General features: G+C 46.8%; 1 protein-coding gene across 2 annotated transcripts in view; it reads left to right on the forward strand.

The window, feature by feature from the left end:
* nrde2 (NRDE-2, necessary for RNA interference, domain containing) overlaps positions 1–8,484 on the forward strand; it is a 78,006-nt gene extending 69,522 nt beyond the window's left edge. Inside the window, exons 11-14 of one of the 2 annotated variants that reach the window (XM_080202206.1) lie at positions 1,558–2,480; positions 3,622–3,760; positions 5,464–5,535; positions 7,549–8,484. In XM_080202206.1, coding sequence (XP_080058332.1) covers positions 1,558–2,480; positions 3,622–3,760; positions 5,464–5,535; positions 7,549–7,674 — 1,260 coding nt within the window. In that variant the 3' untranslated portion in view covers positions 7,675–8,484. Of the gene's footprint in view, positions 1–1,557; positions 2,621–3,621; positions 3,761–5,463; positions 5,536–7,548 lie in introns of those variants that run through there. The other variant, XM_080202205.1, reaches the window with a different exon arrangement.
* Positions 8,485–13,507: the final 5,023 nt, after the last annotated feature.

Raw genomic sequence — 13,507 nt, forward strand, 5'->3', positions numbered from 1 at the left:
TTTGAATACGGCTATCAAATCTTTTTTAACCTTTTCTCCAAAGAAAACAGCAATAACTTCTCCATCTTTCAATGTAGCTGGAATTCCCGATCCCTGGAAATATTCTTGTGAATCTTTTCTGTATTCGCTCCAGTTGCCTTTTATAAAGTGGGCTCCCAGAGGTGGACGCAGTACTCCTGAGACAGCCAGTAGGGAGTTAGACTATTACTTCAAAACAGAGAACGTGCAGGGTTATGGGGGAAAAGCCAGGAGTAGTGCAAATTACTCATTTGGAGAGCCGGTGCAGACATGATGGGCTGAATGGCCTTCTGTGCTGTGACAATTTTGAGATTTGTTACTTCAGTACAGTCCTGAGGGAGTGCTGCACTGTTAGCGGGGCTGCCCCTCCCCAGGCGGACATGATTAATCCCATGGCATCAGTAGAAAAAGTATAGGCATGCTGCAGTGTCCTGAGCAATATCTGTACCTCAGTTAACATTACTGTAAAAACAAAAATCATGCAATGTGATTATTTATTGCATTCTGGGATCTCGCTGTAGACAGACTGGCTCCTGTATTTGCCTATTTAATAACATCCTTCAAAATTCCATCATTGACTATGAATCACTTTGGGACATTCAGAATTACAAGTCTTTATTTCAGTCTATGTATGAGGGAAATGGAGATTTCAGGAAGGATTGCTGTCTTGCGAGGGGAATAAGATGTTTAAATTATTGAATATATGATAGTTTTTCTAAAAAAGACAATTATGGGATGATTTTGGTTTACGAAGATGTTAAGATGAACTGCTTGTGTTCAGTTCAGGATATCAGCTTCCTCCACAGTTACAAAGCTATGTACAATAATAGCTTAGATTCATTTGATGCCTTTAACTTAATGAAATGTCCCAAAGTGCTTCACAGAAGCATTACTATGACACTGAGCCAAATACAGCTATATTGGCTTAGATGATCTAAAGCTTGGTCTCAGTGGTTGGTTTTTATTGAGTATCTTAAAAGAGGTAAGGGAGACAGAGAGGTGCCGAGAGGGAATGCAGAGCTTGAAGCCCAGGCAGCAGACTGCAAGGTCATCAATGCTGGAGCAATTGTTATCGAGGATACACAGGAAGCCAGAATTAGAGGAATGCAGATATCATGGAGGGTTTAGGCCCTGGGGGAGAGTCCAGAGATGAGGAAGGGTAACACCATGGAGAGATTCCAAAATAAGATTGAGAATTAAGTCAAGATGCTTCGTGGACAGGTGTGGGCAGTGTGAGGTTTTGAGCCTGTAAATGACCAGATTGTGGAAGGCTCGTGAAGACTGTACAGTGACCCCTGTTGCTGTGTGTCGCTGGATGAGGTACAGCTGCCATTACCGCACAATGGAACTGTCAATATTCACTCACTATCTAAGCTGCCCTGAACCACAGACATTTGGGAAAATCTGTGTTTCCCCTGCCTATGAGGTGGTGTTTACAAGCGGAGGACTTGTGCGTGGATTTGGAGGTGGTGGGGAACTGGCGGGGAGACTAACGAAATTTAAAGGAAACATTACAATGCGTGTTTAACTGATTGACAGGTTGTGAAGAACCTGCAGCTCAGGAACAAGAAACGGCTGAAATGTCAGGGGAAGAGGAGCAAGAAACTGGCCAAAAACCTTCTGAAAGAGACAGGGAACAGGAACAATCTGGCCCTCTGGAAGGTGTACGCCCACTTGGAATGGCTGCTGGGCAATGTGGAGGACTCGAGAAAGGTCTTTGACATGGCTATCGTTATGGCTGTCGCTCAGGGCTTGAAGAGCTCCACACTGTGTGATCTCTGCTTCCTCTACGCCTCGCTGGAGCTGGAGTCAGTGGATGTTATTGCCGAGTCAACAACATGTCGAGCACTTTACATCCTCACCAGGTTTGCCCAGGGTGACGGCTATTCACCGTACACAGGTGAAGTACTCCCTGTTAATGTGCTTAAGGTCCGAAAAATATACGAGCACTCTTTACAGGACTGGTTAACCAATGACCTAACTTCACCAGGTCAGTCGCCTGGTCAGCTGGTCAGCCTGGTGGGTTGCTTTGCGCTCTTCCAGTACCTCACAGTGGGCATTCAGGCTGCAGACACACTCTACAGGCAGGCTTCTGAAAGGCTGGTAGGCCTCTCTCCATTGGACAAAACACAACCCAGCAAGAGTGCTTGGGGACATTGTGTGACCTCTGCCTCCGAGAGGCTGACCATGATGCACGTGACACTGTTAAAGTTTCATATGAGGGCCAGTGTGTATCCATTGGGTCCTCTTCGCGAGACACTCACACACGCTTTAGGGCAGTATCCTGGTAACCACGCTCTCTGGAAGCTGTATCTTCAGGTCGAAAGCAAATCTCACAATGGCAGCCAGGCCAGAAAGTTCTTCGATGGTGTCTCCAGGACTTCAAAAAACATCATCTTGCCATGGCTATTTGCAATTTATGCAGAAGAGAGGAGAAAGGAGCGTGTCGATTCTGTACAAAGGTAAGAATGGTATGCTGACAACACACAGCTCTGTCTGATCAGCACCTTTCCCATCCCCTCCACAGCCTCAGACTTGTCAATCCTACTCATCGAGTTCCAGTACTGAGTGTGCAGACATCTCCTCTGGGTGAAACTGAATGCGTTGTCTTTTGTCTCCATCTCAAACTGTGTTCCCAAGCCACTGAGTTGCTCCTGTCCAGTGTTAGACTGTACCATTCACAACCTTGGTGTTGTTTCTAACCCAGATACAGCACGGAAGGAGGCTATTCAGCCTTTCCTGTCAGTACTAACTATCTGAGTGGTGCTCTCCCAGTGCTGTTTGCTATTCCTCCACCTTCACATTCTTCCTGTTCAGATAATAATCCGATTCTCCTTCAATGTCTCAGTTGAACCTTGCCTCTGCTATGCTGTCAGACAGCACATTTCAAAATCCAATCACTTGCTGCATAAGAATGTTTCTCCATCTCCATTGTTTCTTTGGCAAATGATCTTAAATTTGCCTTCTCAATCCTTTTATCAGTTTGAACAGCCTTCTCCCTGACTAGTGTCCAGAGACCTCATGATTTTGAATCTCTGTCAAATCTTCTCTTGATCTCTCTCCGTGCAGAATAGCTCCAGCCTCTCCAATCTGTCCACATAACTGAATTCCCCATCCCTGGAATTTCGTGACTCCAATGCTTTCCTTTTTTCCCCAAAGTGCTGTGCCCAGAACTGGATACTCCAGTTGAGGCTGAACCAGTGTTTTATAGAAACTTAACATGAGTACCTGCTTTAGTACTCAATTAATAAAGTCTAAGACACCATATACTTTATTAACCACACTCCCAACCATCCCTGCCACCTTCAGTGATTTATCTACACAAACACCGGGTCACTCTGCTCCTGTGCCCCCTTTAGAATTGTACCCTTTGTGTCTCTGTGTGTTCTTCTCACCAGAATCAACCAATTCACACGGTGCATTGAGTTTCAGCTGCCACCTGTCCACCTATTCCATCAGCTTGTGTGTCTTTGTGAAGTTCTGCACTGTCCTCAGTTCACAATGCTTGGACCTTCCTCTAGGATAGTATTTCTACTGTTGGATGTGATTGATTTGTTATTGGAGGAAAAGCTGCTGGTTGATTTTGGACTGCTGTCTCCACAGTGCAGAGGTCGGGCTTGTGTACAGCACTCTCCCAGAGACAGGCCTCACCAACCGGATCAGAGCACTGTTTGAGCATGCTGTACGCTCGGAGGCTGGTGCACACTGTGTTTTACTCTGGAGGATGTACCTGAGCTTTACGGTAAGGACAAATTGCAGCCATTAGTGTGGGCGGTAGGAGGAAACTCCTGTTCTGCCACCTTTACTCTTTATATTTCCCAAAGTGTCGTGCCCAGAACTGGGTGCAGTATTCCAGCTGAGGCTCAGCCAGGGTTTTATACAAGCTTAGCATAACTTCCCTGCTTTGGTAATCAATAAAGCGTAGGAGACCTTTTGCTTTATTGTTTGATTTGATTTATTATTGTCACGTATATCAACATACAGTGAAAAGTATTGTTTCTTGCGCACTATACAGACAAAACATACCATTCATAGAGAAGGAAATAAGAGCACATTATATTCATAGCTAGGGTGTAGAGAAAGATCAAGTGAATGCAAAATAAGTCCATTCAAAAGTCTGACAGCAGCAGGGAAGGAGCTGTTTTTGAGTTGGTTGATACGTGACCTCAGATTTTTGTATCTTTTTCCTGACGGAAGAAGGTGGAAGAGAGAATGTCTGGGGTGCCTGATTATAACTGCTTTGCCAAGGCAGCGGGAAGTGTAGACAGCGTCAATGGATAGATTAACCGTGCTTCTTCCTGTATCTGAGACCCCATCAAAACATAATCCTCGGGGTTAACTGAGTGTGATTAGTGGGAAACTCTTAGGGTGAATCTGGCATTTTACGTTTGATAAAATAACATATCAATTGCCTAGTAACCTTTGGTTATAAACCCTCGTCTTGGTCTACATAGAAGAAATGCTATCATATCTCTGCCAGCACTGAAAGGGCTGCCAGTCAGTCCTGTAGCTGCAATGTTTAAAGAAGGGTTAGGAGGTTCCAAATGAGGAGAATGTTGGGATGTAACTGGGGAAGTTAAAACAATGCTGGAAAAATATAGCTCTGGCAGTGAGAGTAAGAGTTAACGTCTCGCGTCCACGTGACTGCTCATCAGAACTGGGATTTTCTGGTTAGCCAAGTTCACTTGGTGATAGTCATTGATAACGATTGACCTGCATGTCTCTGTTAGAATCTAAGATTGATTTTGTGAATTATTTTTCATGAATGGCCACTGTCCTTTATTTTGCCTCCTTACAGAGTTTGTTGTTGATTCAGTTACATGGGTAAGATAAGTATGGAGGGATATGGGTCAGATGTGGGCAATTGGGACTAGCTTAGTGGTAAAGATTGGATGGCATGGACAAGGGCCTCTTTCCATGCTGTAAACCTCTATGACTCAGCTCGGGAACAACATTGTGATGTATCTCAGGCAAATTGTATACCTCGGAGCAGGTGCAGAGCAGGAATGGGATCAGTTGTGTGGGAAGACTGGAAAAACAGGAATTCTTCTTTGAACAGAGCAGTTCGAGAGGTTAGAGGTATTCCAGATTAGAAAGGGTTTTGTTGGAGTAGACATGGAGCAACTGTCTCCATTGGCAGGAAGCTCAGTAACCAGAGGATCCAGGTCAGGATGACTGGCAAAAGGCCAGGGGAAATGATGCACTTCCTGTCCAGGCAGTGGAAGCAGATGCAGGAGCAACTTACAGACAAGAATTGAGATAAAGACTTTGGAAAGGGAATATTAGCAGAGATGTGGGGAGAGAGCAGAACAAATTGGATAGCTCTTTCAAACTACCGTAACAACACACTAAACACACTATAATGTTGTTCCCATCCTCTAGCATGCTGACTGTGCGTATTGGTAACCAGTCCCAGTTTTAATGTACTTTCCTCTCACAAGACAGGCTGCTCAAGGAAATGCTGAGAGGGTAAAGAGAGTGTTTTACCGAGCACTGCAGGAATGTCCCTGGGCAAAGGTAGGACAGTATTGAGGTTCCTAGCCTCCAACCATTCAACTAACTGGCTATCATCTACAATCACTTGTTCATCTTTTTCTATATCCCAGCTAATGTTTTGGATGTGTCCATCAGGCTGAGATGTGTCCATCAGGCTGAAATGTGTCCTCCAGCCTCTGCGTCAGGGTCTGGAGTCCCATTGATCACCCAGAACAGGATGAGACCATTTGGCCTCTTGTATCTGTCCCACCATTTAATTAGATCATCCGTACATCACAGCTGGAATTTTACCATCCAGCCTGCCACGGGAATCAGCGTGGAAGAGGGGCAGTCCATGGAAAGGTCCGTTGCCTCAGGCAGATTTTACAGTTTTGGGACGAGCGAGGCTCTAAAATGTCACCGTACGTCTCGGTTACTCCAGTGTTATTCCATATGGCTTAACACCAATACCCAGCAAAGATCTTCAATCTCAGCCTGGGTGATATTTGAGGCAGAGTTCCAGATTTCCAGTATCCTTTAAGTACAAAAATTCTTCCTGTTTCACTCCTAAACCCAGCAACCAGTTAAATACTTTGTAAGTATCATCATTGTTATAATGTAGGAAATGGCAATTTGCACTCAGCAATCACCAACAAATGGCAATGAGGCAATGACCATTTTGGTGGTTAGTTTAGAGGCTTTTCTTCAAACACAACCAGGGAACACCTGAACACGGCTTTGGATTGAACTAAGCTGGCACCTCTGACGGCACGGCACTCCCTCAGCACTGACCCTCTGACGGCACGGCACTCCCTCAGCACTGACCCTCTGACAGTGCGGCACTCCCTCAGCACTGACCCTCTGACGGCACGGCACTCCCTCAGCACTGACCCTCTGACAGTGCGGCACTCCCTCAGCACTGACCCTCTGACGGCACGGCGCTCCCTCAGCACTGACCCTCTGACAGTGCGGCACTCCCTCAGCACTGACCCTCTGACGGCACGGCACTCCCTCAGCACTGACCCTCTGACGGTGCGGCGCTCCCTCAGCACTGACCCTCTGACGGCGCGGCGCTCCCTCAGCACTGACCCTCTGACAGTGCGGCGCTCCCTCAGCACTGACCCTCTGACAGCGCGGCGCTCCCTCAGCACTGACCCTCTGACAGTGCGGCGCTCCCTCAGCACTGACCCTCTGACGGCACGGCACTCCCTCAGCACTGACCCTCTGACAGTGCGGCGCTCCCTCAGCACTGACCCTCTGACGGCGCGGCGCTCCCTCAGCACTGACCCTCTGACAGTGCGGCGCTCCCTCAGCACTGACCCTCTGACGGTGCGGCGCTCCCTCAGCACTGACCCTCTGACGGCACGGCACTCCCTCAGCACTGACCCTCTGACGGTGCGGCACTCCCTCAGCACTGACCCTCTGACGGCGCGGCGCTCCCTCAGCACTGACCCTCTGACAGTGCGGCGCTCCCTCAGCACTGACCCTCTGACAGCGCGGCGCTCCCTCAGCACTGACCCTCTGACAGTGCGGCGCTCCCTCAGCACTGACCCTCTGACGGCGCGGCGCTCCCTCAGCACTGACCCTCTGACGGGACGGCGCTCCCTCAGCACTGACCCTCTGACGGCACGGCACTCCCTCAGCACTGACCCTCTGACGGGACGGCACGGCACTCCCTCAGCACTGACCCTCTGACGGCGCGGCGCTCCCTCAGCACTGACCCTCTGACGGCACGGCACTCCCTCAGCACTGACCCTCTGACGGCACGGCACTCCCTCAGCACTGACCCTCTGACGGCACGGCGCTCCCTCAGCACTGACCCTCTGACGGCACGGCGCTCCCTCAGTACTGACCCTCTGACGGCACGGCACTCCCTCAGCACTGACCCTCTGACGGCACGGTGCTCCCTCAGTACAGCTATTACATTGGAAATGACAGTTTTGGTTTTGGAGTGTTTGTTGAAGTTGTGATGTTCCTCTCAGAGTTTTGCCCATTGAGCTACAGCTAATGTGATAAACCTGGAACAATACTAAACACTTTTCCCTTGCTTCTCAGATCCTGTACTTGGATGCAGTTGGCCACTTACCTGGGCAACTCCAAGAAATATTGGACCTGATGACTGAGAAAGAGATCCGAATCCGTGTTCCTGTTGAGGAGCTGGAAATTCTCATGGAAGATTGAGCTGGGAAGGAAGATGACTGCATTTATGTAGTGCCGTCCACAACCACAGGACAGTCCAAAGAGCTGGACAGCCAATCAGCCGCAGTTGGAAATGAGGCAGATAATTAATGCAGAGCCAAGTTCCCGCCAATAGCAGCGAGATAAATGAACAGGGAATCTATTAGCTGGGGGATGAATGTTGGCCAGGGCAGCTGTTATGGCGGTGTTTATGGAAGCACTTGGACACACAATAAGAAGCTCCTGCCAAGAAGCCTGGGCAGCACGGTGGCACAGTGGTTAGCACTGCTGTCTCACAGCGCCAAGGACCCAAGTTCGATTCCCGGCTCGGGTCACTGTCTGTGTGGAGTCTGCATATTCTCCCCGTGTCTGCGTGGGTTTCCTCCCACACTCCAAAAGATGTGCTGGTTAGGTGCATTGGCTGTGCTAAATTCTCCCTCAGTGTACCCAACCAGGTGCCACAGTGTGGTGACTAGGGGATTTTCACAGTGGCTTCATTGCTGTGTTAATGTAAGCCAACTGTGTCACTAATAAATAAACTTTAAAACTTTAAGTAACTCATTGTGATTGAATTGGTGAAATTGAGTGAGAAATGTCAGCAGGATAGTGAGAGAACAGCTTCCTCTTCGAATGTTACCGTGGGATCTTTGACCAGTTTAATGTCCCATCCAATGGATGGATTATTAGATATTCAGTAACAGGATTAAAAAAACAGAATATTTATTTTGTAATAAATGAAGAACATGTACAGTTACTGTTTAATTGTATTTGTATTGTTCACTGAGCGGGAGATAAAACTTGAATTACAATTTACTTGGCGCAGTCTGTAACACGGCTTATTTATTCCTAACCTCTCGGACACACTGGCAGTCTGAAAATGGTGGAGAAAAGAGATCCTCATAACCGTTGGAGCACCAAAGGAGGTTATTCAGCCCTTTATTCCTGTACTGGCTTCTTGAGGAGCAATCCAGTCAGTTCCACTCATTGGCTCTTTCCCTATCGTCGTGTAACTGATGGCCCTTCAGGTATTTATCCAATTCCCCTTTTAAAAGTTAATGTTGAATCTGTTTCCTCCAGCCTTTTCCCAGAGCACTGCCCTTTGTGTGGAGAGGTGAAGGGTACACTTTGTGAATTCTGTGTTTGGGTCCCCCTCTTGGCAGCTCTCACATCCTGTTCGTGAATGCGGTTCCTTCACTGCTGCAGTTACAGGAATAACTGTACAAGGTTATTGAGTTTCACGGTCTGATTTTTTTTTTTATTTGCCCAACTGGCACTGACAGGATGTTTTCAGAGTTCTGATTTATTTGCAGTAACATATGAAATGCTGATTTAATATCTGATGGGGCATGGTACCGGCAGCCTGGGTCTTCACGTGAACTTAAATCATAGCATCGTAGAATCCCTTCAGTGCAGAAGAGGCCATTCAGCCCATCGAGTCTGCACTGACTCTAACAGAGGATCCTTTTACCCCCACCCTCTTCCCGTAACCCCACACATTCCCTATAGCTAATCCATCCAATCTACACACCTTGGGACACTAAGGGGCAATTTAGCATGGCCAATCCTAACATAAATTCTGAGAGTATGATTATGCGTGTGCCCATGTGTGATTAAATCCCAGGATGAGAACATCGCTGGCAAAGCCAGCATTTATTGCCCATTCCTGATCACCCCCGAGAAGGTGGTGGATCACCCACAGCTGCACTCTGTGTTACAGGTGTTCTTGTGCTTTTGTTAGGAAGGAATTCCAGCAACAATGAAGGAACGGCCGATATATTTCCAAGTCTGGGTGGCTGTGGGGTTTCATTAGGCCCATGGTTCTGGGAATGTCCCAGAGCTTCACAGACACTTCCTGAAGATCTCCTATATACTGTGACAGTGTGAGTATGGGGTACGGTGTCACAGAGTGGGCTCGGGAGGGGAGAGCACAAGCTGGGAACAGCGTGACACTGAATATCCCAACGGCATCATTAAACTCACCTTTACGTGGAACATTTTCCTGATTATTAAACTGCATTACAACGGAGATGGTGGTCTATTGATTGCTAATCTGGGGGTTGTGGAGCTGAAGGAGGTTCTGGGGGTGGAGTGCGGCCATGAAGGAATTTGAGTGAAAAAGATGAGAATGTGAAATCCAAGCACATCCCATTCAACCCTTTTGATTCAGTTTCCACAACTGATATCGAGGATTGTGCTGCGACACACCCGTTCCACCAACCCAGCTCGGAGTAATGTTAGTCACTGATACTCACAACCCAAGCAGCTTCTCAGAACCAGCATAACGCTGGGTTTCAGTTTTACACAGCTAATCAAACCCTTCAGTTTGCAATGTTTACTTGACAGAATTTCTTGTTTTAAACAGTGAAGATTTGGGTCGACTTTGTGATGAAATTTGTTTTGATCTTATTAAAACATGCAGTGATGGTTTAAATATTTGAATCTGTTCTGTTTCTTTCTGTTGTGTGTTGCTGTCCATTGTCTTCAGTGAGTTCCCTGCAGTGTCACTTCCAAATTCATCACCATCTTTAACTTAAAGCTGATATCTCGCATGTACTGATTATCCCACACTGTACCTCCCCCACACTGTTCCAAATAGCAATGTAAATGCCAGCTACTGGATTACTCCCAGTTATATATACTTGAACATGCTGCGGTGGGGAAACTATTTATACAGATAGCGACTTCTTTCAAACTTCTTGGTTATGATTGAAACTGAAAGCGAAAACCTCTTAGTATCTCTTAAAACCTATGAGGATACTTCATGCAATCTGACTCACTGATCATCACTCACTAAAGGGGTTCATTGTCCTCGTCCTCTGACTGTGGCCTTTGAAAAGCATCGGGAGGCATCGTTGTGTGCTGACTTCCTGACAGGGAGGCTTCATTCATTCATGGGATATGGACCTCTCTGTCTGGCCAGCATTTAATTGCCCATCCCTCGTTGCCTGAGGGTAGTAAAGAGTCAACCATATTGCTGTGGCTTTGGAGTCACATGTAGGCCAGACCGGGTAAGGATGGCAGATTTCTTTCCCTAAAGGACATTGGTGAACCAAATGGATTTTCCCAACAATTGTTTCATGATCATCAGTGGATTCCAGATTTTTTAATTGAATTTAAATTCCACAATTTGCCATGGTAGGATTCGAGCCCAGGTCCCCAGAAAGTTTGCTAAATTTCTGGATTAATAATCTGGTGATAATACCACTTTACCATCCCCTCCCCATCCTTCACTCCCAAAGAGTGATCCATTGGCAGAAAGGTCTTTACCTGTGGCTTTTCCTTCAGCTTCAATACCTTCACTCTTAATTTTAACACATCTCAGAGGATGCTTCTATATTGAGGCTCCCTCTGGGCAGCATCGGGAGCAACACTGACCCTTCCCCCACTGCCCAATCCTCGACAGGACAATGAACGTGGGTTATGGTCAGTTACTGGGCTGCCTAGGAGAAGATTGGCCAGTGTAGGTGGGCCCTGGGCCCCTGTTTGATCCCATCATTGGGGTCCTGAAATCTGAGGAAAAATACAGCCTAGGTATCTAAATATTTGGTGATGTCATCACTGCTGTATGAAATATACACCTGGTATGTTAACAATAGCACTCTGAAATCCTGCTGTTATCAGTCAAACATATTAAAAAGCCTCCCTTCAGAAAAGTTTATCTTCGAATCAGTGATTTGATGATTCAGCTCTTCCATTCTGTCTGCTCCAAGCTCTGTCTCTCGCACATTCCTGATTTTTCTTTGTTCTATCTTTGGCAGCCAAGCCTACAACACCCAGCTCAATTATTATAGTGCGCAAGGAGGCCATTTCCAACTTTCCTAACGAGCATTCTGACTTTGTGCCCATTGAACAAAGAAAATTACAGCACAGGAACAGGCCCTTCAGCCTCCCAAGCTTGCGGCGACCATGCTGCCCATCTACTCTTCCGTGGCTCATATCTCTCCGTTCCCATCCTATTCATGATACCCTTAAAAGTTACTACCGTATCCGCTTCCACTATCTCCCCCGGCAACGAGTTCCAGGCACCCACCACACTCTGTGTAAAAATATCTGCCTCGTACATTTCCTTTAAACCTTACCCCTCACACCTTAAACCTGTGCCCCCTAGTAATTGACTCTTCCACCCTGGGAAAAAGCTTCTGACTGTCCAATCTGTCCATGCCTCTCATAATCTTGTAGACTTCTATCAGGTTGCTCCTCAACCTCTGTCATTCCAGTGAGAGCAAACACAGTTTCTCTAATATCTCGTCATAGCTAATACCCTCCATAATAGGCAACATCCTGGTAAATCTTTTCTGTATCCTCTCCAAAGCCTCCACATCCTTCTGGTAGTGTGGCGACCAGAATGGAACACTATATTCCAAGTGCAACCTAACTAAGGTTCTATAAAGCTGCAACATGGCTTGCCAGTTTTTAAACTCAATACCCTGGCCAATAAAGGCAAGGATGCCGTATGCCTTGACTACCTTCTCCAACTGCGTTGCCACTTTCAATGACCTGTGTTCTATACACCCAGATCCCTCTGCCTACCTTAAATGTTCTGCCATTTGCTGTATATTTCCTATCTGTATTAAAACTTCCAAGATGCATTACCTTACATTTGTCCGGATTAAACTCCATCTGCCACCTCTCCGCTCGAGACGCGAACTGATCTATATTCAGCTGTATCCTCTGATATCTGCAAATCCACCAACCTTTGTGTCATCTGCAAACTTACTAATCAAACAGCTACATTTTCCTCCAAATCATTTATATATTACAAATAGCAAAGGTCCCAGCACTGATGCCTGAGGAACACCACTTGTCACAGCCCTCCATTCAGAAATGCACCCTTCCACTGCTATCCTCCGTCTTCTTTGACTGAGCCAGTTCTGTGTCCACCTTGCCAGCTCACCTCTGATCCCATGTGACTTCACCTTCTGTACCAGTCTGCCATGAGGGATCTTGTCAAAGGCCTTACTGAAGTCCATGTAGACAACATCCACTGCCCTACCCTCATCAATCATCTTCGTCACTTCCTTGAAAATCTCAAACAAGTTTGTGAGACACGACCTCCCCTTCACAAAACCATCTTGCCTCTCACTAATACATCCATTTATTCCTAAGTGGGAATAAATCTTGTCTCGAAAAACCCTCTCCTATAATTTCCCTACCACTGATGTAAGGCTCACTGGCCTGTAATTACCTGGATTATTCTTGCTACCCTTCTTAAACAAAGGAACAACATTGGCTATTCTTCAATCCTTCAGGACCTCCCCTTTAGCCAGTGAGGACACAAAGATTTCTCACAAGGCCCCAGCAATTTCCTCCCTTGCCTCTCTTGGTATTCTGGGGTATATCCCATCAGGCCCTGGGGACTTGTCTACCTTAATGTTTCTCAAGAGCTCCAATACCACCTCCTTTTCGGTCTCAACATGACTCAAACTATCTACATATCCTTTCCCAGACTCATCATCCACCAAGTCCTTGTTTCTGCACTTTTTCCAATACTTTCATATCTTTCCTATAGTGTGCCATCCAGAACTCTACCCAATATAATATGGGCGGCACAGTGGTTGGCACTGCTGCCTCACAGCACCAGTGACCTGGATTCAGTTCCCAGCTTGGGTCACTGTCTGTATGGAGTCTGCACATTCTCCTCGTGTCTGCATGCGTTTCCTCCTGGGTGCTCTGGTTTTGTCCCATGGTCCAAAGATATTCTGGTTATGTGAGTAGTCATAGTATCTGTGTGAGGTTACAGGAATGGGATGGGGGTGGACCTGGATAAGGTGCTCTTTTGGAGAGACAATGCAGACCCGATGGGCCAAATGGTCTCCCTCTGCCCTATTAACATTCT

The sequence above is a fragment of the Carcharhinus amblyrhynchos genome, chromosome 14 (genome assembly GCF_965287045.1).
Source record: "Carcharhinus amblyrhynchos chromosome 14, sCarAmb.v2.hapA, whole genome shotgun sequence".
Lineage (NCBI taxonomy): Eukaryota > Metazoa > Chordata > Chondrichthyes > Carcharhiniformes > Carcharhinidae > Carcharhinus > Carcharhinus amblyrhynchos.